The sequence below is a fragment of the Oppia nitens genome, unplaced genomic scaffold (genome assembly GCF_028296485.1).
Source record: "Oppia nitens isolate AA-2021 unplaced genomic scaffold, nextdenovo-longstitch-racon4-pilon3 scaffold1_pilon_pilon_pilon, whole genome shotgun sequence".
In the NCBI taxonomy this organism is placed as follows: domain Eukaryota; kingdom Metazoa; phylum Arthropoda; class Arachnida; order Sarcoptiformes; family Oppiidae; genus Oppia; species Oppia nitens.
The window spans coordinates 4,209,841-4,234,519 of record NW_026533199.1 but is presented as its reverse complement, the minus strand read 5'-3'; the positions used below and the strand labels follow the sequence as shown (position 1 = coordinate 4,234,519).

Here is a 24,679-nt window from a genome sequence, read left to right as displayed (position 1 = left end):
ACACGTTATCAAAGATGTCGTGATATATAATATATTCTTACTATACATAAAACAATGTATTATAAGTGTATATTGTTTGCTGAATGCTGTCGATTACCATTAGTTATATTTTGTAAATTTTGTTATTAATTTTAATCATAAAATTTTTATATATAATGATCACAAATGTAAATAATTAAAACCGATAGCAATGGGCACACGAGCCGCGGCCTGTAAGACATATTATTTTTTTATAAAAACCACTAATCATTTTGGTTTATAATTTTATTTATATTTAATTTTCTACTTTAAATGACAGTTACGGCCAAAATTCGTAATCTTCAAGAATTTCACACCAGAATTGTTAACAATGTATTTCCAATTCCTTCGGGAACTGATATTTGCAATACTCTTAAGTATTTCTCTCAACTACTTCTTGGGTGAGATCTATTAATAATATTAATTTTTGAATTTAAGTTTTTAATAATTTTTATGCTTTTTTTAGTGTACTTCGTGATGTGCCTCCCATTCCTATAGAGCTGATCCGAAATCATGACAAGGATCACGTGCGGACCTCAATGTTTCCTAGTCTTGACTATAAGAACCTGTATTACGTTATCGTACAGTTTCTTGAGATTTTGCCACAAATACAGACAGGAATGCAAAGTAATTGTTTTAATTATTTTTGTTTATATATTTAGTCTTTAATTCATTGTTTATCTATTACTAGTGGTCGGCCAAACAATTTTGCATACAATGGGCTGTTTAGTGCCATTTCTTGAACACGAGTACATGGATTCGCTTCCATATATAGTGGCCTCTGCTATGGCAGTACTTCCGCCTATTTTACATAAAGAGCTTCTGGATATGCTTTGCTATAATTTACTTCCCTTTACAATCGGTAGGCATTTCGTTAAATAATAATTTTTCGACAAATGATAAATTTACCATGAACCAATTTTAATTGTTATTTAAATTTAAAATATAAAAATAGTGTAGATTTTTAAATATATATAGGATTATAATCAATCTTTTTAAATTACTATACTGTATATCGTTTATTTGCAATTATTCTATTTATTATTGAAATTTTTAATTTTTTTAATACAATTAAATAATTATATTTTTATTCCTCAAAAATAATTACTTAAATAATATTCTATTTATTATTTGCAATTGATTTGAAAATTACGTAAATTTCTTTATTTGTCACTAAATTCTATATATAATTGTTAATTTGATTATAGATGAGAAATGTGACCTGGATAATTTGAATTATGGAAATATGTCGATACCATCAATAGTGATGATTGTATTGAATTATGCCGACAACCCATCATTTCATACTCAGCTCTTGGAGTGTTTGATGCGATTGAAGTACGATGTGTCCAAAGATCTGCTCTGTGTTATAGCCTATGGTACAGCCAAAGCCCGATGCGCTGCAGTGGAACTGTTGTTCTTGTATTGGCCGCACTTGAATCCAAGTGCGTTGGATAGGAAAGCTCTGTCTGAAAAGCACGTCAGTTGGACACCACTCACCTGTCAATATGAGAAATGTCAAAACAATTTGAGTAATGAAGCGGTCAAGTTGTGTGTCGACCACACTGTAGTCATCGGTTCAGTCGAGAGACCGGTTCCGCTACTCATATGCATTGAATGTACGGATCAGATATATAGAGGGAAAAGTAGAGATATTTTGCTTAACATATTGTTGCCAATGGAAGAGATATCATATAATTGTGAGAACAAGACATGTAAATCACCGCACTCTCAGAAGACAGCCGTTGCCACATGTTTTGCCATTGAATGTACTAATTATAACTGCAATAAACCCATCAGATATTGTAAGCAATGCAATGATGAGAAGCATTCCATCCTTGAAGACTCCAATCATATCGTTCACACCAGTATACCGTCCCCATGGGATCTGGACAGTGAAACCCAAACTTATTTAGTTGAAGCTATTGTCAGCTTATTAAAAGAGGCCCAACCGGACAAACCATCTAAAGATAGCGAACGCCATTCAAGAATTGGATTTCAAGTGTCCGACGATAATCAGGAGACTACTATTGAGGAACGACAGCTCTTAAGTAGATATGGTGTATGGCTTTTGGTGGGTTTGTGCACATCAAATGAAAAAACACCAGAACCCACATTGGGTCGTATGTTAAGTATGTTGTGTCAATGGTTTCATTACACCGCCTGTTTACCCGATGATCAGGCGAGTAGTGCTCTCGAGAGACTAAAAGGCGAATGTATTCACGGGTGGCTCATGAAGATTATTAAAACTCATTTCAATAGTTTCACTTCTTGTCTTTTACCTCATCCTATGGATTACGCAAGACTTGGTAAGACATGTTTGTCATTAAATTAATGTAATTATTACTAATATTTTAACAAAACTTGATTAGGAGGTCATTGGGAGTATTGGCCGTCACAGACCAACCAAATCAAAGAAGGCTTCAAACGACTGCTTTGTCTCGTGCCTTACGATATCATAACAGCCGACGTTTGGGGACATATAATGCCCTTTTGGATGGAATGTTTCCGACACGATGTCCCTGAAGAGGAATTGTCTGAATTGAAGATTTTGTTAAGCAAAGTATTAGATCCCGATTTATCACCTCTTGGTTTGCAACCAAAACAAATGTATCATTTTATAAGTATAAGATTTGAAAATACAACGGCTTCAATACAGGAACAGGCGCTCAGTTGGCTTCAGGTATTTATAATTGATAAATAAATTATATACCGGTATATAATTACTATAATTTTATTTATAGATTTTAACAATGCTTGAAGTACCAGTGCCTTTGAATTTGTTAAATACAATGTTTTCAACTGGAGTTAAGTCAATGTCGGATCCAAATATAGATACTATCTGTACGGTCAACAAAATCAGTTCGGATCCCAATTCTACTGTTATGACAAAGTCAGCCACTCGTCTTCAAGTTAACGACATTCCCGTCAACGAACAAGAGATGAATCTCACGGCATATATCTTAATGCTTGACATTTTGGTCAAACAGTTTGAGTTACAAGAAGTCAACACTCACAAGGGCTTAGAAACTAAAGAAGCGATTCAAGTATTGAAACTTATTTTAGACATTCTTCACGCGCCATGGATTGGCACACATACCTGTCGAGAGACCCCAGTGGACATCAATGGAGATGAAGACATACAACAGTGTCTATACTGCGAAATGTGTGCCATTTGGTATCAGCTGACACTTTATATGGTTGAATACATTTGTCCTGTAATGGAGGTAACGATGGCAGACATTCCCGGCGATAATTCCTTGAAACAGAACATTCCATCGCATGAAAAGGTCTCGAAGACAGACTCCGTCAGCTCAACAAAAGAGACGTCGAAAACAAGTTCGGCAACAATTGAAACAAAAATCACCAATAATTTGATTGCAACGCAACAAGAATTTAATTCTACTTCTAGCGATATCAATCAATCGACATTAAAAGCTGCCACTATTATAGACATCGAAGAAGACCCTGGAACAATTGTGCCATTAGTACCTGTAGAGACAGGAATAGCCCGTTCGGTGATAGTTACTGAAGAGGATGTGGGATCAGCCAAATGTATTATTACATCAACACCACAAATCTTAGATGAAGACAACGACTCAGTATTTGATAAAAAATTTGATGATTTGAGTAAATACTTCTGGGAAACATCTTATGGAAAGTTTAAGTTTACAATAGAAGAGCTACCACTACAAGAACAGTTAGTATATAATTTTCTCAAAGAAGTCAGTGTTTACAACGATGCCGACGTCTTATATCACTTRTTATATTGTATAAAACTAATGTGTCTGCACTCGGAAGTGCTCAATAGAGCGGCCAAAAATCATAGGGGTTTTCTCATCTGGTGTCAGGAAAACCTATTAATACCTAATCTCTGGAATCTTTTGCAGTCCGAGTTCTCGCAGATATCACAACTCTGTGTTCCACTTATACTCCATTGTATAACACTTCCGGCGGGAAGTACTATGTTTTACAAAGTAGTCGAACAAGACTTCCAAAATCACAACGACTGGAGGGCCCGTTTTGCCGCCGTTGAACGGGTCACCACTATTGCACATTTTGTCGAACCGGCCACTGTTAAGAATAGTCCATTACTTCAGGGATCATTGGCCACCGCTTTCTGTTATTTAGTTCATTGTTTAGATGATATTGAGGCCAGTGTTGCACAAAGAGCTTTACTTAATCTTGAAATGATTAAGACATCATCACTCAAGCTATTGCTTTGGTGTCTTGAAGTACAATTTGATTTGGTTATTGTTGACCGACCAATGATATTGACCACAATTTTTCAACTCTACAACCATTTAAATGATCGCCGCTTTCTTTCGTGGGATTTCTTTCTCAATCGATTCGATGCACTCTTCTTGGAGTCACAAATCAGTTTAGAGCGAAGCGGAGAAATCACTCAAACCAGAGATCTCAGGAATACTAACCAAAACTCAGAAACTTATCAAAAGAAGTTAATCCGAGCTCAAGAGGCTTTGGCACAAACCCATGTCTGCCGTTCCCTTTCTAATAACATTGGTCGTAAACAATCATATAAGAGGACACTATCGACGCCAGCACCCAGTTATGTCCAAAAATTTGAAAAGGATAAACTTTTCGGACGCCAGACATCGACACCGGCTATAAACCGAAAAAGTTCAAAATTGGCTGCACTTACCGGTTCTACAATTACTCATTTTCCTAATAGTTTTTTTCACGATAACCAACTTAAAGAAGTAGCTCAAGAGGAAAGCCATATATTGAATGTAATTCATAAGATGTTTGAAATCGATGACAACGATAAAGACACCATTCATTTGTTGATATTCTTATTAATGCAATTCCTGTCCCGACCCGACCCCTCACATCCTATCGATGAGAAGTCTATGACACGAAGTCATGTAAGTTATAAACATTAAATTTTAAAATTATTTTGTTTCATAAATACTTGTTTTCAGCTCATAGTTTTACGTCAYCTAAACATACTGATGGGCTATAGTCCAGCGGAAAAAACATTTCTTGTCTCTCCTAACAATTTAAGAGGACTTCCCGTATTTAACGCATTCATCACTTCAATGCCCAAAGTGTTGGACTTTAACTTAAAAATGGGAAACATTTTGCTCAGCATTTGTCTTCCTCTGTTAGTTTACTGTCCATCTCCTCAGCGATACATTCACGACGGAAATCATTTGCCAGTCTATTCCTTATGGCTTCTTAAGCCACATGTGCGCCAATCGTGGTTAACATCACTTAACATTATACTATACAAAGTAATATTTAATTTTCTATAATTATTATAATTTTTTAAAAAAACGTAAAACTAATTATTTAATTTGTCTTTCATTTATACAGCATTCATACAATTCACAGTCAACTTTAAAACAGATTCAAATGTTGATCCAAATTGTGATGAATACATTAGAGGCTCAATTTCATAGATGTCGTCCACTTAATGAACACATGCAAAGTCCTATTCCTTCGAGATCTAGAGGTTTAAAATAAAATTTATTATATATATATATATATATCGATAGATTATAAATATATTCTTTATTTTTCTCTATTTTAATAGACTTAAGTACAGCTTCTGTAGATTTGGAACTAATTCAAGAACAGGAACAAAGTATTGATTCTCAGACTGAAGACAATGACACTGTTTCGCCAAAACTCAATGAAACTATGAGTGCATTTTCAAGTGATGCCGATGAAGAAGTAGATAAAGAAGTGGAAGCGGTCACTGGTAATGATAATAATGATAATAATAGTCTTAAAGACAGGTTTAGTGAGAAACTTGTAGATATTACTGATGAAAGTCAAAATAATAATAATTTGATGAGTGATTTAAAATTTGTAAATTTAGTCAAAGAAAATTTAATGCCAAGTGATGTGTTGTCCAATAAATTAAATTTTTTGTCCAATAATTTGTCCAATAATAATGAAAATAATAATAATAATATTAATAATAATGAAAATAATAATAAAAGTATTAAAAGTGAAACAATTAATAATAGCACCAATAATATTATTAATATTAATAATATTAACAAAGATATTAATAATGATTACCAAAAAAGTGATAATGAAATGATAAATAACTTGGAAAAGTCATCAGCATATCACCCACCAGTGCAACGATTAAGTGGACAATTAAGCAAAGAGTCATCAAAATTAAATAGACCTAAAATGCAAAGAATGGAAGCAATCGATGGATCATTAAAGTTGAAGAAGAATTTTAAAACAAACGAAGTGACACAAGAAATACAGATAAAGCCAAAAGAAATTGATATTCAGTCCCATAATTACGTAACTCGTATATTAAGCGCCGACGATAGACTGGCCACACAAAGTGGTCATAAAGTATTGCGAAACATTAATAGCAGTAATAGTGTCGATTCAAAGGTATCAAAGGCCACGTGGACTATTGAGATACACTCTCCCGTCAAACTACAACCGGTTAAACCTCCCCAAGAAAGACTACTTCCTATTGGACTCACGAGTAAAGATATGCGGACATCCAAAGAACCGCATTATGAGAAATCATTTTTTGGTGATTTTGATACCAAAGGTGTTCAAACATTTAAACAATTAATTGTCAATGAAGGGGATATGCATTATCCAGTTTGTGAGAGATTGTTGCCAATCGGACCGACGCCTCCTTTTATCCGAAAGGATACTTCGAGCCCATTGCCTGTAAGTCAACCCAAACGATCTGCAATATCTCAACCAAACCAAACATTTAGTCCTCCGATAAAAGTGGAACCGTTGGTAACTAATAGTCAGTTAAGCAATACCCCTACAAGTGCTTCAAATATTTCCAGTGCAACGACATATGCAATGAATACCACATTAATTGCATCTCAAATAAGTTTAGACACAAAACAACAGTGTATTTCATCCGTAAGTGAAACCGTTGATAATACAGAAGTCAAAGTAAAGTCTCTAAACTCTCCAATTATGGTGGGTTTGGCCAAAGTAATCAAAGTAGGAGAAGCTGCGGAAGTGACTTCCAATGTGTCGCCTAAGAGTGATTCCGTCTCCAAATCAAACAGTGATATGAGTAATAATTTTAGTAAACGTGACACTGAAGCGGACTTAATTGAATCAAAGGAGACAACTCTTGACATTGTTGTCGGAGAAATAAATTCTTCCGTTACAATCAATAACAATACCGGATCTAATAAACAGGAAGAAAGTTTGCCACAAAAAATAACTCAATCACAGCTATTGAGTCAAACATCTGAAGAACAAAAACCTCTTAGACAATACAGACAAAGAAAGGCCAGAAAAGTGGGATCAATAGCTAGTGATGTCCAGCGATCTATTGAGAGCCGTGGAGGTAGTGTAGCCGATAAGGTCTCCCGAAGGACTGCTCGCTCTAATACAAAGCGCACCACAACTTTGCCATCCAATACAAACACCACTTTCTCGCCTGAAGACATCGTTTACGAACGATGTACTCGTTGTGGACATGTGTTGGAACAATTCAATGAAGAAGAGATTGGTTTATGTATTATTATTTTGGGTACTTATGTTCATCGAGAGCCCAGTTTGGCGGCGCCTATACTTCCGGAAGTATTAAAATTAGTCTCAAAATATGCTGGCCTTACATCTTATCATTGGCAAAATGAAAGGTTTTTTAAATACTATTTGATAATAACTTTAATAATAATTTGGTTTAAAAATAACTATCTTTTAAAATACTAAGTCAATGGACATATTTTTGTTATTTTAGTATTTTTTAAATTAATATATTTTTTATTACATTAAATACACAATAAAAATATATTACTTCAAACTAAAAAAAGTGCACATAAAAATTTCGACAACAAAAAAATGTTTTAAAATATAATAGATAGGCTATATTATTATTTATATATAAGTTTAAAAATATCTTTTTTATTTTTATTAGAAAAAACACAAAGATTGCTAACACAACAGCARAAAAATATCCTATAATATTACTTTACATTACTTTTACAGATAGTGTATACAGTATAATGTATAGTATATATATATATACAGGTATATAAGTTATATACAGGTATATAAGTTATACTTTACTACATATACTCAGTATTATAATACATACAGAGATTTTTGTGATGAGTTATAAAAAAGATAACATAAATGAAAAACGAGTGAAAAATTCCTCACATTCATGAAATAGTTTGCATTATTTATAATTTATATGTGAATCGCTTTTTGAATGCATGCTTTTTAGGTTTGAATTATATTTTTGTTAGATTAGGGATTTTAGACAATCGCTTAATAGATTATATATCATATGAAATTAATAATTATTGTATATCTAATGCTTTTATATTTTGCACAATATATATTTATATATATGAAACAATAGTAACATCCATTTGCCCGGAAGTACTGCATCCATAGCCCGACAGTTCATACGCTGCACATTACATCAGTTGGCACCCAATGGTATATTTAAACAATTGTTTTACGCACAGTTTGCCAGTAAGTGTTAATTTAAGTGTTCATTTTTTAATCATTGCCAATAAATACAAATCTATAATATAGAAAAATTTTATAATGTATTGCTTTTTATTTATCTTTTTTCTTGTATTTTATTTTTTTTATAAACTTTCACACGTTTGCCAATCAATCAAAACTCAATGACCAGATCCAGCATTTTTTAAGAGCATTGCATTAGCGCTCTCCGACTTCGTTGATCTCAATCAGGTCTCYCCTCTCGTTGAGCTCTTTCAGGTAAGCCTTGTATACATTTATATAAGTATTATTACATTTGATTATAGTTTTGACTGCTGTACTGTATTTTTATATTATTTAACTTAATATAGTTAGCTTATTGAGAAACTTCTTATCTTATATACAATTACTGTATATACAAAGTATAAGTAACTTTATTTCAAAAAGTATTTTAATAAAATTTTTTTGAAAGGAGTGGAAAAATGAGATGAGAAACCCCTCAATGTAAATGAATATCTATTTTTTATATAAAAATGATTTAAAAGCTATACATATATTGATTAAATTTACTAAAATTTTTAATCAAGTATTGCAACTCCTGTATTTCAAGCTAACGTTTTTTTTTTAGTTTATTTGTATATTTAATTTGATTTAAAATTATTTTTGTCGCATAAATTTAGTTAAATTTGAATTTTTCCTATAAATTATATAAATGTTAAACCCATTTTATATAATGAAACTCAAATTTTATGAAATTTTATGGTCCATTTGTAAATAGTTTTTTATTAACTTTATTATGACAAAAATTCAATTTAATACAAGGCACTCTTTAGTTTAGGCCAGTMTATATATATATATATATATAATATGAAATATATTTATAAAAAACCTGAAAATTTATATTCACTTTATTATTATTATTTTCATTACATATACAATGATATAATCATCTGAAGAATCTGAATGAAAGAAAACATTTGCCGCAAATATCAGAGATGATGCATATGTTGGGTAATGTCGCCACATATCTTGAGTGTATGTCATTGGAAACGCCATCCCAACAGCCCTGGGCTTTATTTCTGCCACAATTAGAGATGTTTTTGAGAAAATTATTGTTTTTATTGCCGGAATCGGGAGTTCTTAATTTAACACCGATTATGAGAATTATGTTATCAACTATAAAGTTGCCGATAATTAATGCCTACAAAACAATTTTAGATCCATTTTCCAAAGTGCTGTCTCATATCATACAACAATCACCTCTTCTTTACGAACAATTACTTGAATTAAGTAGTCTCTGTTGTCGTAACTTTCCCCGTGAAAGGGATCGCTTTTTGCTGACCAGGACAGTGGTGTGCGAGTTGGTCCAGGCGGTCAAGTTTCGCTCAATGATTCCCGACGAGAATCTTATGATATTAGTTCAGTTCCTACTACAGGATGGGTCGGGCACTCTAACACCATCTGTCATTGTGGAGAATCTACGGATGAATAGCACACCAGAAATCGAGAGCTTCAATACAAATGCCTTTGAATGCATGCGACCCAATGTTATGGATCTACTAGAGTTTGTCACTGATGTACATACAATATCCAGAGTTAAGGTATGTTATTTAAGGGGCATAGATAAGGTCATATAATCGCCACTACCTCACACAAACATACAAGGGCTCATACATACACTGTATGGCACTGATTGAGGGCCACCATCAGTGTTGCAATGAGTGTCCATATAATGTTAAACAGTAGCCTAATATTATGTACACATTGATAGAGACCGTACTCTGTATTTATGTTTAATAGCTTTTCTATGCTTTTCTTTTCCTATGAGAATATTTAATCTAAAAACACTTTTTTTGCAATCATTTACTTTTCAAGAGTAACATTTTGGGAACTTCTATACACCTCAATGAAGAGACACTGGGAGGACATTTGAAAGCAGGAATTTCACAGTATTTAGCGCTTGAAATGACAAAAAATAATGGCAGTGATCACCGGGCAATAACCAAATACCTTCCCTGGCTATACAGTCTGCCATCACTACAACAGGGGTCTGTATTTTGTTGTTGTTTGTTGTTTAGTCATTACCTGTCATCACATCATACCATTGTCTTAATCATTAATTTTCTCTATACATATACAGTAATACATATTGTGAGCCAATTTTAGCCATAATATTGTTTTCCAGTTTTTTTTATGGATATTAACTTTTATTTTTAGATATTATTTTTAGCAATTTTATAGTTGTTTTTTTGTTTTTCTATTATCAGCTATATCTCACATATTCATAAAATAACAGTTAGTTTTAACAATATTTTTTTGAATAGAAAAATAAAGTTTTTTATTATTTACAGTATTTTAATATTTATACTGGGAAGATTTTCATTTATTTTCAATTCAAAATATTAATTACACGAATGTTTAAGGATATGAAAGAAACAGTGGCCATAAAAACACAATACAATTCATAAAAAGTTATGAAATATAGCAGTATTTTTGGAAACAAAAATTAATTTTTATATATAAAAATATTATTTAGTGAAAAGCGTGACTTTGATAATAATGTTGAATGATTTTTTATTTTCATTGTTTTCTTTAAACATTATCATCACTTTTTTTCTGAGCAAACATTTAGTTAGTTGGACACAAATTTCCGTTTTGTTTGTCCTAAAAATAGTTAACACACAGTGAATGTGTAACTAATGAGATGTGCAAAAAAAGTATTGCTTTAAATAACACTATTGTTATGTATTGTTATGTTTTTTTTATTTATACGCTATTGAATGGAAACCAACAGTCCCAAAGAGTTTATCGATTGTGTGGCACATATTCGGTCACTTTCATGGCTATTGTTAGGATCATTACAGCACTCGGCACTACTCCATAATAACGCCACATTCCTGTGCCAACCCATACCATTGGAGGCAAACACGCACATTGCAGAGCATATTCAGGTGATTTTAGCCGGTTTTGCTGAACAATCCAAGACATCAGTATTACATATGTCATCCTTGTTTCACGCGTTCATATTATGCCAATTGTGGACAATGTATTGCGAGAACATCTCTGGTCAGAACCCTCCCGGAAGCGATCAGTACCATCAGTGCACACTCACACTGTCTGATTTCTGGGCCAAAATCACCCCGGGCATTTTACAACTCATCTGTCATTCAAAAGTGGTAATACTTATTATTACATTCATTGTTTTTCTAAAAAAAATCAATAAAAATATATTATAGAAGCATTGAATAATTTATGCATTGTTTAAAAACAATTTAATGATAAAATATAATAATTTATTTTTTATCCATTTATCAACAAAAAAACAATTTTCATCCTTTGCTTTAACATAATATTAATATATGTTTTATTTGCCTCTATTTTGTGCTTACATTTCTTCTCTACTAACGCTCCTATCGTCTCAAAAATACAAACTCTAATGTGTTGTTATCCTAAAGGAGGGACTCTATCAGGTCAGCGGCTTTCCTCACAGTGTGTGTCACTTAGTTTTAGCCATAGCTTAGACAACTATATCATAATTATTGTTATTATTATTATTTGTTATGTATTGCTTTTAAACCCTCACCCTTTAAACATATGTATTTTTGTGTATACCTATAAATAGCTAATATATTTGACTATCATTGTATGCCATACCATAAAAACCGGTGCATTCATTAACAAACCATTTAACATATACTGTCAATCATATTACTATATAATAATAATATAAAATAATATTTTTTTACTTAAATCTTACTAATGATAAATTGTTATATCTCTCTTTTTTCAATTTTCCACAATAACATATCTCATTATTGAATAACTAATACGATACCTACCTGTGCTGCACTGTATGGTTGTATACATAGTTGGCAGAGACAGTCAGTTTGCATTTTTTGAATTTAATGGAAACACTGATGGAGTGCAACTCAACGATGTTATCAAGAGTAAGATAACTGACCACTACTTATATTTTTAAATAACAATTATATTACTTAAACATAAGCCATAAAAATAGGTTTAAACATAAACACCAAAAAAATTCTCTTTTACTTTATTTAAGAATAGTTTTCAAATCTATTTATTAAAATATTTTTATTTCATGATTTTGATAGAAATCAATTTTTTTATTTGTTGTTTGAACTATTATTTTAGCAATTATTACAATATTAGTTATTTTTATAAATATTTTTTTATTGTTATCTTGTTTGACACAAAACACCATAAAATTATTTAGTTTTTATCAAATGATTTTTTTGTAGCAAATAATCTATTGATTTATATGATAGATATGAGAAAATATTGTTATTCGCTGTTAAAGTTAGAAAACTTGAATAATCATATATAATATTTAACATTAAAAAAATATATAATAAAAATTCAATAAATTTTTTTACAGTTACTTCCACTTTGGACGCCTGTTTTCAATAGCTATAAAGGTTGGCATTAAAACACAACTAATTTTAATAAATTATAAAACAAACATATATATATATATATATATTTATGTTTTATATCTATTAATATTAAATAATAAGTTATTTAGTATATAATGAAAAGAAAACACATAAAAACAACAAAAAATGTAATAAACAATTTTAGTCAATGAACTAATAAAATACTTACATATTATTAACTTTTTCTAAAACTATAATCAACTGCGAGATTAACTGTTAAATTATTTTCACCAAAAGGCCAATTATCGGGCAATACTCAGGTGCGACTTCAATCTGTAATCAATTGGCAGTGTCCGCCACAGACCAGGGATGACGCGGCCATGACTTGTAGTACATTAATCCGATGGCTGCAGAGGATGCAGGTATGGATATAATCATTGGTTTATATAACTAAACAAAAATAAAATCAATTTCAAATTATTGTAGCTTATTATTAAAAAATAGCATAATTTTATCCACTTATAATTACCTATTTTTACATATTTAGATTTGTTATTATTAATTTCTCTATAGATTTTAATTATAATGTTATTAATAAATCTATTTATAACACTTCATTAAATAATAACTTTAATTAATATTAATTTTGTTTTTTATTAGACAAAAATGAGTCAAATTGAGATGCAATCTTCGGCCGCCATTCACTTTTATTGTATATAATTTATAAATAATATAAAAATACATAAAAATTATATATATAATGCATTATCATTAATAAGTACAACAAAACAACAACAATAAAATTGCAAATAAAATAAGTTAATAATATCATGGTTTTTTTGTTGTTAATTTTACCAATTTTGTGACCAAATTATTATTGATGAAACTTCATAAGATTATTCACATTAAAATTGTTTGTCAAAATTAATTGAATAAACAGTTTTATTACTTGATATTATGTTGATTAAAAAATTATGTTATCATAGAAATGGACGAATAACTAATAAAAATTGATTTTGTAATCTATAATATAAATTACAGTTACATTTAAATAATGTAAATTAGAATATATAGCATGTTAATTTTTATTTTATTTTAATATATTAATTAATTAATTATTTTATATAATGTTTAATTACAATATGATTTTGTAATATTTCCAATAAAAACATTAGCCCATTAAATTTAATATAGCTAATGTAACAATTTATACATTAATCCATATAAATTAAATAAAAAATAGTTTTCCAGTTATGAATTTATAACAAATATAATGAAAAATTTTGACATATATTAATACATTAATAATTATTTAAACAGTTGTTAAAATTGTAATTATAATGTAATTTTTAAGAAAATGTTAAATAAATATTTGATTTTGAAAGTAAAAGTATTATACTATATATATATATATATATATATATATATATACCAGAGTTGCTAAAGGTTTTCTATCTCAGGGGGTATAGGGTGCGGTAAAATGGCAAAAATTTCGAAAAAAGCTTGGGGTATAGGGGGTAAACATTTTTTATTGCATTTTTAAACGACAATTTTTACAAAATTTGAGTAAATTCCCACAGAATTATTTAGTCTAAAGCTTAAAAAATACAGATTTGCATAAAAATATATATAAACTATATTTAAATATATATATACAACTTTTTAATTATAACAATTAATAAAAAAAATATTTATGATAAATATTAATTGATTACTGTGATACTATTATTAATATTAATGAATTTTTAGTGAGTATATAAGTGATAAAGTGATAAATATACTATAAGTGTTATTAATAAAAAATATTAATGATATTGTATTGTATTTATTATAACGTTTTATAAAATACAAATAGTTAAATGACTAATAAAAATTAAAAAATTGTCAGAAATAATTATTAATTAATTATAAATTAGAATTATGGAAAAAATCTCAATCTCAGGGGGTAAGATGGCTTAACCCCCTTTACCTTCCCTGATATATAAAATATATATAAGATTTTTGGTTTGGTTTTTAATTACAAAACGGTTTGGTTTCTGTAAATGATTTCAGTTCCGGATTATATTATAACATTGTCTACAATTATTTGCAGTTATGTTATTCAACATAGAAAATAATTCAAACTTTTTTAGATATTATAAAATTTTATATTAATTATGCCCTAATTTTTGTCGACTAATAATTATATTTTACAATCTTTTAAATCAATGTATGTTTTAATAAAAAAATCTATTTTTGTTAAAAATATTTTTATTAATACATCAGATATTTTGCATTTTATAAAAAATGCAAGTTTTTGGGGCAGTGGTCTGTTTGGTGCTAAATTGGTTTACAAGATATCTATTGTGTCCATTATTTTTATGTATAACAAAATTATTAAGTGGAATACAGCCAAAGTGTTAAACTATACTAACTATACCATAACTATACCATACAATTAATTAATAATTGTTACACTTTGATTCATATCACATAATTTTTAAATTTTATCTCAAACTTTTGTCTAATTTTGTTTTTAAAAATATTTCTTTAATCCTTCAAAATTGTTAAATAAAAATATTTTTTATTCAAACAACTTTTGAGTATTAAAAAACTTCAAATTTTTTCTTATATGATTTTATCAAGTTTGGAGAAACAAAATTTTAAAAATTAATTTTATAGATGAGAATAGAAAATTTTATTATTATAAAATAACCAATAATAAAAACATCTAACAATTTAATTTTAAATAGTAAATTTAATTGTATATTAATTTCAATTTAATCATCAAATTCAATAAATAACATTTTTTAATAAGTTATACTTTGCATTATATTTTTTATTAAGTGCTGCGATATATTAAAATTGTAAAATAACTATATATATATATATATGATATTATATAGTTGAATAAAAAAAAGTTGAATATAAATTTATTTTAATAAATATATAGTATATAATAATACGGAATAAATTAAATGTATAAAAAATACTCAACAAATGTACATTAGATATGATATAAATACTTGTGATCTGATATAAAGTTAGAAGTAATGGAAGTCTCCATAAGGTATAGCAAATGCATAACTCTTGTTGGAAGCGATGAGAGAACTTGTAATCAAATGCATTGAAATATACTTTTAAGTTAGCGTTCCTTAACATACAGTTAGGTAAAGGACGGGCATTGGTTTGAGCCGTATGTGTGTGTGTGTAGAGTACATGTGTGGGGACGGGGGAGAAGCACAGGCACTGTTGGGTTGCGTTTGGGTTTCCTTTATATACAATTAAAAAGTTTGCACCAAAAACTTGAAATTCTTGTTTGCCTTTCGTATGTTAAGAGAGAGAAGAAATACTCGTTCAAAGATTCAGGCATTTGTTGGATAAAGAGAGAGACTATGAAAGCTGTTGGCATTTTGGTGGCTAAAGCACTGACTAAGGAATGTCATATCACTGGCTCTGTTGGGTCCAAACATTAATGTATTATTATTATTATTATTGAAAACTTTTTGTGTGTGACAATACCTATGATTTTCTTCAAACACATTGTCTGTTCAACTTATGTGACACTAAAGCTAACCTAATATGTGATTCACTTTTACCATACTTTATATGTATATATGATATATATATATATATATATACTGTATATTATTATTATTATTATTGCTAAACACGACTACATTATTATCGACTCTTAAAACAACAAACAACTAATTGACTACTTTTCTGGTGTTTTTGTGTTATGTTTTCATAATAATCATTATATAATTAGTTGTGCTATCAATTTGTTGTCATTATAATCACCACAAATAAGACAAAGTAATTGAGTATTTTGTATGAAAAGCTTTTATTTATTATAACAATATTTGTCTACAATTCAAACACTAATAATAATAATACAAAAAGTGATTATAATATAGGATTGAATGTCAGTGTAATGTAATTGTATGTGATTTGAATGTTTTAAAAGCATTGCTTTTATTATATAATAATAACATTAATAATAGTTATCTCACATAACAAGCGATATTGTATTGAATAATACGTTAACATTAGTGCCATATATTGTTGTGTTTTATGTTATTATTATATGATATGATATTTAATACAAACATCTCATCAAATCATCGGATATCTCGATAAACGTCTGTTTTTGTCTCAAATAAATAACTAAATGGTTGTCACATCCGATGTCGTCGACAATCAGATAATGGTGTGAATATTGTTATCATTATTGTTGTTGAAGTTGTTGTCATTGTTAACACATGCCATGAGTGTAACCAATGAGTCCCGAAGTATCAGATCGTGGTTTCAATTTACTAGTAAGTCATCGGGTGTTCAGTCAAACAATAACAATGCTGTCAACGGCACCAACAATACTGTCAAACCTGATGACGACAATGACAGTACTGGTAAAGAGCTTCAGTTGGACAGTGCCAGCAGTCAAACGACAAACGGGTCGTCCAATACCGACAAGACTTTATTGGATAGAGTGACCAGTTTTCGGCGGTCACTCGGAAAGGCTCAGAACAAAAAGCATAAGATTAGGTAAGGCTTTAATGGACTGTCATCCGACCCAATCATGTCATGTCATGTCATATAATATGATATCATATGTGCTCTTCGTCTTTGTTTTGCTAACATTAATACCTTTTACCAAATAAGCGATTATTAATTCATAGATTTTCTTAGACAACAAAAATGTCTTAAAAACGAAAAATATATATAAATTTATGATTTGTTTTATAACACACTTTCCTTGTGTTTTGTATGTATTGTTCAAACTTTTCTCATTTAACTTAATGTTAATATCAAATATACCTCTGAATGGCATTCAAATGGTTGTGTCCAAAGAGCACAGCTATTACTCTCACTGTAATCATAACTAAATGATTGTATGTGTTGTCAAAAATACATGTTATACTATGATATCATTGATATGGAAAATGTTATCTAATGTTATCTATAAAGTGCTATTTAATGTTAGTTTAATGCAATTCAATATCATTTCAAGAGTCAATGGGTTGCTATGATTTTGTGGGCAACGTCTCAATAGATAAGGCATTCATTAGTCATATTTATAAATATATTCAAATATTTATATATAAATTTACACTAAAGCCATAAACATATACTTTCAATGTTAACCTCCCTTATAAGTTACATATCATATAAATAAATTGCAAGTAATGTACACATTTGGTACACAAATAGCAATATTAAGTATATTTATATGTATTTTCATATTGAAGTTTATGATTGCATTCCAATGAAAAAAAATTATGTGTTTGTCATTATAAAGCAATTTTCATTATACATATCAACAACATATTCACTACTCTTTCATAGACAGCTTTTTACATAACAAACCCATAAAATAACGAATATGTTAGTCGGCCTGCAGTCTGAGTCACCAAACCATCGGGTGCTCATATAAACTACTGATTATTTTTATATAATATATATAATAAATTTAATAATTTAGAAAATATTTGAAAAGGGCTGACATAAATAATTGATGTTAAAGTTGTAGGTATTTATTAATATACAGTATTAACTCGGATATTAATAATTGCAAAAAACAGTTTGATATATTATATTTATATAGATAAAGATGACTTGTATTATACTATAGTTGTATACATTATATCAGCAAAAAAATAGTTTTTTGATTGAAACAGATATTATAATCTGAAACCACTCGAAAACATTCAATAATATTTCACTTGAAAATAGTTGTTTTACTCGAGTTATACATATATTTCTCATAGCGTTTGTATTTTATGTGTTTTATGTTATCATTTAAATGTTAAACAAATGTCGATTTTAATACCATTATGTAAGTAAATGATTATGAATTACATTATTAAGTATATAGTAAACAATATAATGTTATGATTATGTTATTGTATATATAATGGCATACAATTAAATAGATATATTAGTAAAAGGCTTAATATTAGCTATTATTTTACAAATTACTCCACTTATGAGATGAGATGCCTATTTTCATGCTTTTCTATACAGTATTATCTCATCGTAAATGATGATAGCATTACATATTATTTTATCATTTGGTCTAAACTTTATATTTTTTGTTTTTAACTTATGTATAAAAAGTATTGTATATATAAATCTGGTGATAATTTTATTCATTTTTGTTTCAAATATTATGTTTTAATAGTGTTGTTAATGTTTGATGTGAGAGCTCTCATTGCAACAATAGATACAATATTTAATGTTTTCCCCACAATATGTATAATACTGTCATATTTAGGACATTGAGAAAGTAGTTCAGAGTAACCATTGAAAATGATAAAATTATCAATTTAATACTGCATATTGTAATACTGTACTTAACACACACACACACACACCACAACCTGACTGGGCTATTGAAGGCTTAATTTCAATTATATTTCAATTTTTCCTCCCTTTTCCCAAAACTGTTTTAATATATTCAACTAATAGTTTGGATTATTTCTATTAATAATATATTGACTCTAATTACAGGCCTACGTCTGGAAAGGGACTAATAAGTAGCGCAGCTGTCGATCAGTCAAATATAGCTAAAAGCAAGACGACTAACAAAGACTACAAGGATTTGCCACCGATTTCTACGATCACTACTCCATCAGTGATCACAAGTGGTGGTACTTCTGTTGTCAGTACCAACTGTGATGACGACGAGATTTACGGCTTTACGAGCGCTAACTTTGGTTTGTATAATCTTTTTGTTTTTATTTTATATATTTTTTTTAATTGCGAAAATAATTTATTTTATTTATTTTTTTAAATATTACATTTTTAAACTAAATTAAAGATAAAATTATGTTAAACGACTAAAACAATCTTTTTTATTGTTGTTGATGTGTTAAAAATGAGTGCTATTTGTCACTGCAATGACATTATCATCTAATAAATTACAAATGTTTAGGTTAAACAAAACAAAATTAATTGATTTTTTTCTTTACTGGTATTATTTTTTTAAAAACCATTTTTACGGTTCAGTTGATTTTCAAATTGAATTGACTGCAAGTGTTATCTCTATTATTATTTTATGACTTTATAGATATTTGTATTAATTTTTTTTGTTATTAATTATAAGTTATTAATGTTTTAGATTCAAGCGGTAATAGCTGTACGCGAAGGCAACTGAAATCAAGTTTGACTTCCAATACATGCAATTCAGGCAACACTTACAGTCCCAACACTGTTAGCACAACATATGAGTCAGAAAATAATAAATTGGGTCGACTTAGGAATGAAGAGCAACGGGATAGGGATGAAAGTCATACCATTACTGCCAGTACTAACACCAATGCCGTCACTACCGATCATAAAGGCGTCTCACAACAAGACTCACCCGAATGGCTTAAAGCGGACAAAGAATTTTCATTTTATAACCAACAGATGCAAAGTCAGAGACAATATTATTATAAACATAAATATTATCAAACAGACACTGATTTGACACGAAGACATTCATCAGTACAACACTTGTCATGGGTGGGACCCATTGAAACAGATGAAATTGATATTGATAGGATTTATGAAAATATCAGAGATCCGATTTTATCGCGCACTAGTGTCCAACCAAGACATCACCGAAATTCAAATTTATACACTAATAATGTCTTGAATGACAATAATAGAAAGCTCACAAAAGATAGCGGCTATGAGTCGGCTTCGGCCGCCTCGATGTCCAATTGGGGTGCCGTCGGTGCCGCTAATTATTTTCATTCACGAAACGATTCAAATGCATCTTCGGTCTCAACAAACGGCGGAAATTTAAGTCCCAGAACAGCTGCCCTTTCTAGCAAAAGGTTTGGTGCAGTTTGTTGTTTAAATAATTGATAATTTTTTGATTAAAATAAATTTCTATTGTTATTGTAGTGCATATCAATATTGTGATCAGTGGTCAACTGCCAAATCCACATCTAATCTTCAAATCCATGTCAGTGCTAATCGGCGCTCTAGTTTGTCTGGTGCTGGACATCCCTATCCTGATAATCCTGTTGGCACTGGTATGCCTGTGTTACCAGCAAAGTCAGTTCCAGGTAATCTCGACAGAGATTCCGATGAAAATATAGTGAAAAAAAGATCTCATAACAGAAACAATCCGACGCCATCTTCAGTTTATAGTCTATTAGCTTCAAAATCTGGTTTTGATTTTTCACCGGTTGTTAAGTCTAATCGCAAATCTTGTGGTCCGAGTTTTATCGAACACTCGATTGTCTCAAAATATAGCGAACGAATCTATTCGAAGAACACCGAAACAATTTCTGAGTGTAGGAAACCTCGCGACCGAAACCTAATTGGTTTATACGCACCGGAAGATGAGTCACCTCCTCCTACTCCTCCCGTTCGCGACTCTAGTTTGGCCTCAAACCGCAAATTTAGTAATGAATTAAAAGAAAGTGAAACTCAAAGCAAGTTAATGAATGACTCGTTAAACAAGAACACCAGCGATGACGGACATTATTACAAGAATAATAAGTATTATAAAAGAAGTTTTCCAGAGAAACGGGTCAGTCATATCGGCCAGTGCTCTAAGAGTCTCATTAATCTCAGGTCAAAATATGATGACGGATCCGATTTAAAACAATTCAGTCAAACCTATCCATTGCTTCCTGAAACTGAGTTTAATGACAAATCATCTCAAATGCACGAGTCTTGGTCTTGTGATCAATCGGTTACTTCTGGAGTTACATCGCTGGTAACCACATCAGACTATTTTACTGCATCTTCATCGGTGATAACACACTCACCATCACTATCATCATTGAGCACAACCGCCACCAACACGACGGCAGCTTCTTATAATAATAGTCGCAATAGTATTGCATCGACTGGCAGTTCATCACAAATAGCTAAGAGCTCTAAAGTTGTTCAACCAAAGAGAGAGTCGGCCAGTATTTTATATGACAAATCTAGTTTGTCGTCAAATAATGATTATAACTTTGAAAAGAGTGATGTTCCGCCTCCACCGCCACCAAAACTACACAATTTAAGTGAATTTCATAATAATGATAAAGACATAACTAATGGCTGCAGCGGTAATAGTGTTAATACAAGTACCAGTAGTGTTGTTCGTTCATTAACTCTGGCCACACCTAAAATGGTTTCCTCTTCCCGTACCATCGAAACAGCTAAATCTCGCACTTCTGATCCAGAGATCAAAGCTATACAAAAGCGAGCCGTTTATCAGTTTTATTTAAAACAGAAACAAAAAGAAAAACATGAAAATACTAATAATGCAAATAATAAAACTAATACATCTGTTAATAATACCAATATCACTAATACTACTACTACTACTACTACTACTAATACTACTACTAATACTACTACTAATACTACTACTAATACTACTACTACTACTACTAATAATAATAATAATAATAATAATAATAATAATAATAAAACTAATAACAATAATGAAAATAATGATGAAAATAATGATGAAAATATTAATAATAACGATAATACTGATATATCGATGACTACATGTTCACCTACTTTACCATCTGATAACAGTCAGGTATGTTTGCATTATTTTTTAAATATAATTTAATATTAAATTATGAATTAAAGCAAATATTTGGTGCAAATGAATGCTTAATAGCAAAGTTTGCGCTCCAATGACTTAAGTATTGAATTACACAGTGTTGTGATATACAACTCCTATATGTGATCTACAGGTCCTAATAGATTAGTTGACAGTAATAGTGATCCTTTAATGTCAACTCAATGACAGTAACAATACAATCTGTGAACAACTAATTTAATGTTTTTTTATGACTATAATTATTGTTTTTTTTTTCATTGAATTAGTTTTCATATCAATTAGAAGCTCTTCGGTATGAGGAAAGGGTATTAGTGGATAACGTCAAATCTAACGACAAATTAGGCGAAATTGTGAAAAACAAATTGTCGTCATTGGGTCTGACAGCTCAAGAATCAGAGAAAATCAATTTGCATTTCGATGAGATAGAGAAAGTGACACTACTTTTACTGTCTATCAGTGCCCGCCTTCAGCTAATCAATACACAAATTAACGAAAAAAGTCACCAACAAAGAGGTTCACCAATTGAATGCCAATCAAATGATAAACATTTTGAGATGACATCATTGAAAACACAAAAACCAAATGATTTACAACTAATTGGAGGCGATAAACAAAACGCCTTATTATCTAATAGTAATTTATGCGATCAGTTGTCAGCATTGGTGTCCAAACAACAGAAACTATTAGTTCAGTTAGAAGAAGCTCTTCAACTAAGAGTTAGTATTGATCACAGAAGTCAAACCATTGAGGAGAAGATTATTAGAAAATATTTTAAAGATTGCGATAATTTTAATGAGTTCTTAGAGTTTACTAAATTGAAATCAAAGTTAATTATCGACTTACGACAAGTCAGAGATAAGATCCAATTGACAGAAAAACAGCTTAAGTCATGATCTTTCGGGAGGAATGGCAGACCAATCACAACTAATTAAGTTATATATATAACAATTTCATTGTACAAAAATAAAATAAAATTACTACTAATAAATTTAATTATAATTAAAAATGATCAAATTTTAAAATAGATGCAAATAAGCAATTATTAATATAATACTAAATAATTTATTACAACTGTTTCTATACTTTAACGTAAGTGTTTTGATACAACGTTATTAAAATAAAAATAAATAAATCATATGATAACTATTAATTTGTTATTTAGTTTATTAAAACTTAATTTTATAATTAAGATTATGTCTATCAATCAATTAATGTTTATATTGATGACTGACTACTGGTATATATTAGAAAACAATGAAAATATATTTTTTTTATCTTTGTGTCAGATGTTATGTTATCCGCATTTTACTTAAAAAACAGTCAAAAGTGCAAAAACACCGTAAAGTAGAGCACAGGGATAGGCAATGAGGGCCTGTTGGTTGTGCAGGTTTAGGGCTATCACAAACAGCTTGGATGCACTCCATGAGCACCAAGAGATGGCCAACACCACAGATATCGTACCGATCAATGCCTTCAAACTGATTATAATAGATAGTCCCGACAGCACTACCATTGGTAGCAAACAATAGCCCAATACTGATACCGTACACGCAATAGACAGTGATAGGTCTGATGACATCAAATTCAATAACATATATATAGCCAGACATCCCAATACACCGAAGCCATAGATGTAGCCGAAGTGTACTTTTCCCGAAACTAACAAAAATGAACCGAATGCCAGACAGAGAACTAGAGGTCCGGCCAGATCTGAATCCTGAAGTATTGTGGGGTCGGGTTTGCGGAAGGGATTCATTACAGCGTATGTCTTCTGCACAATTTGGTCAAAATTTATGCCCAACTCTTCAAGCAGTGGCGGCTCATCAGCGTATGGATCAGTCGATCGTTGGCCAGGCATTCCCGAGAACGGGTCCGTGTCGTATGAGCCCACTTGAGGGGGTGTAAACATTTGGGGTGTCATTATATTGGGTTGTTGGCCACCTGATTGACTCGTATTGTATTCTTGGTCAGTGTAGTCGAATTGGCCGAACTCGTAGCCAACACTGGCTGTCGATGTCGAGTAAAATGGATCAGTGGTACCACCGCCGGGTGTGTGGCTCTGGTCAAAATCGTTAATCCCGTACGACATGATTTTRTCTATCAAGTTCTGACCACTTTTGTTATGTATGACTCGGTATTCACAGTATTTTTTGCATTAATTTGAAATAATTACCGAAAAACTGAAATCAATTGAAATGACAACAAATTTAATGAAACGTCAACTAAACAAATGAATAACATTAAGTCCTTTTCATATTTCAATATTATATTTGTAATCTAT

At 30.3% G+C, this 24,679-nt stretch overlaps 4 protein-coding genes across 4 annotated transcripts; 3 read left to right on the top strand and 1 right to left on the bottom strand.

Moving 5' to 3' along the window:
- The first annotated feature begins 175 nt into the window (after positions 1-175).
- Positions 176-13,568, top strand: LOC128966304 (protein unc-79 homolog). Its single transcript, XM_054313150.1, has 21 exons — positions 176-212; positions 299-419; positions 485-645; positions 710-880; positions 1,227-2,327; positions 2,391-2,701; positions 2,763-4,904; positions 4,962-5,273; positions 5,356-5,494; positions 5,576-5,780; positions 6,078-7,634; positions 8,363-8,478; positions 8,645-8,730; positions 9,408-10,052; positions 10,327-10,499; positions 11,246-11,627; positions 11,907-11,921; positions 12,321-12,398; positions 12,851-12,890; positions 13,146-13,270; positions 13,509-13,568. The coding sequence occupies exons 1-21, from the start codon at positions 191-193 to the stop codon at positions 13,566-13,568; spliced, it is 7,962 nt and encodes a 2,653-aa protein (XP_054169125.1). The 5' UTR covers positions 176-190.
- A 3,529-nt stretch (positions 13,569-17,097) lies between these two features.
- Positions 17,098-22,073, top strand: LOC128966303 (probable serine/threonine-protein kinase DDB_G0276461). Its single transcript, XM_054313149.1, has 6 exons — positions 17,098-17,375; positions 19,341-19,546; positions 19,951-20,247; positions 20,290-20,653; positions 20,724-21,964; positions 22,054-22,073. The coding sequence occupies exons 1-6, from the start codon at positions 17,098-17,100 to the stop codon at positions 22,071-22,073; spliced, it is 2,406 nt and encodes an 801-aa protein (XP_054169124.1).
- Positions 22,074-22,296: 223 nt separating this feature from the next.
- LOC128952688 (uncharacterized) lies at positions 22,297-23,340 on the top strand. Its single transcript, XM_054298119.1, has 2 exons — positions 22,297-22,371; positions 22,665-23,340. Exons 1-2 carry the CDS (start codon positions 22,330-22,332, stop codon positions 23,289-23,291), a joined length of 669 nt encoding a protein of 222 aa, XP_054154094.1. The 5' UTR covers positions 22,297-22,329; the 3' UTR covers positions 23,292-23,340.
- A 282-nt stretch (positions 23,341-23,622) lies between these two features.
- LOC128952687 (protein YIPF5 homolog) lies at positions 23,623-24,645 on the bottom strand. The gene has a single exon (XM_054298118.1). It carries the CDS (start codon positions 24,485-24,487, stop codon positions 23,708-23,710), a length of 780 nt encoding a protein of 259 aa, XP_054154093.1. The 5' UTR covers positions 24,488-24,645; the 3' UTR covers positions 23,623-23,707.
- Between the last annotated feature and the right edge of the window lie 34 nt (positions 24,646-24,679).

Coding starts and splice junctions, on each gene's coding strand:
- LOC128952687 (XM_054298118.1), bottom strand. CDS start 24,487: ATGTCGTACGGGATTAACGATTTTGACCAGAGCCACACACCCGGCGGT.
- LOC128952688 (XM_054298119.1), top strand. CDS start 22,330: ATGACTACATGTTCACCTACTTTACCATCTGATAACAGTCAG. Junction 22,372..22,664: donor TACCATCTGATAACAGTCAG/GTATGTTTGCAT, acceptor TCATTGAATTAG/TTTTCATATCAATTAGAAGC.
- LOC128966303 (XM_054313149.1), top strand. CDS start 17,098: ATGAGTGTAACCAATGAGTCCCGAAGTATCAGATCGTGGTTTCAATTT. Junction 20,654..20,723: donor GCTGCCCTTTCTAGCAAAAG/GTTTGGTGCAGT, acceptor TTGTTATTGTAG/TGCATATCAATATTGTGATC. Junction 21,965..22,053: donor TAAAATGGTTTCCTCTTCCC/GTACCATCGAAA, acceptor TATTTAAAACAG/AAACAAAAAGAAAAACATGA.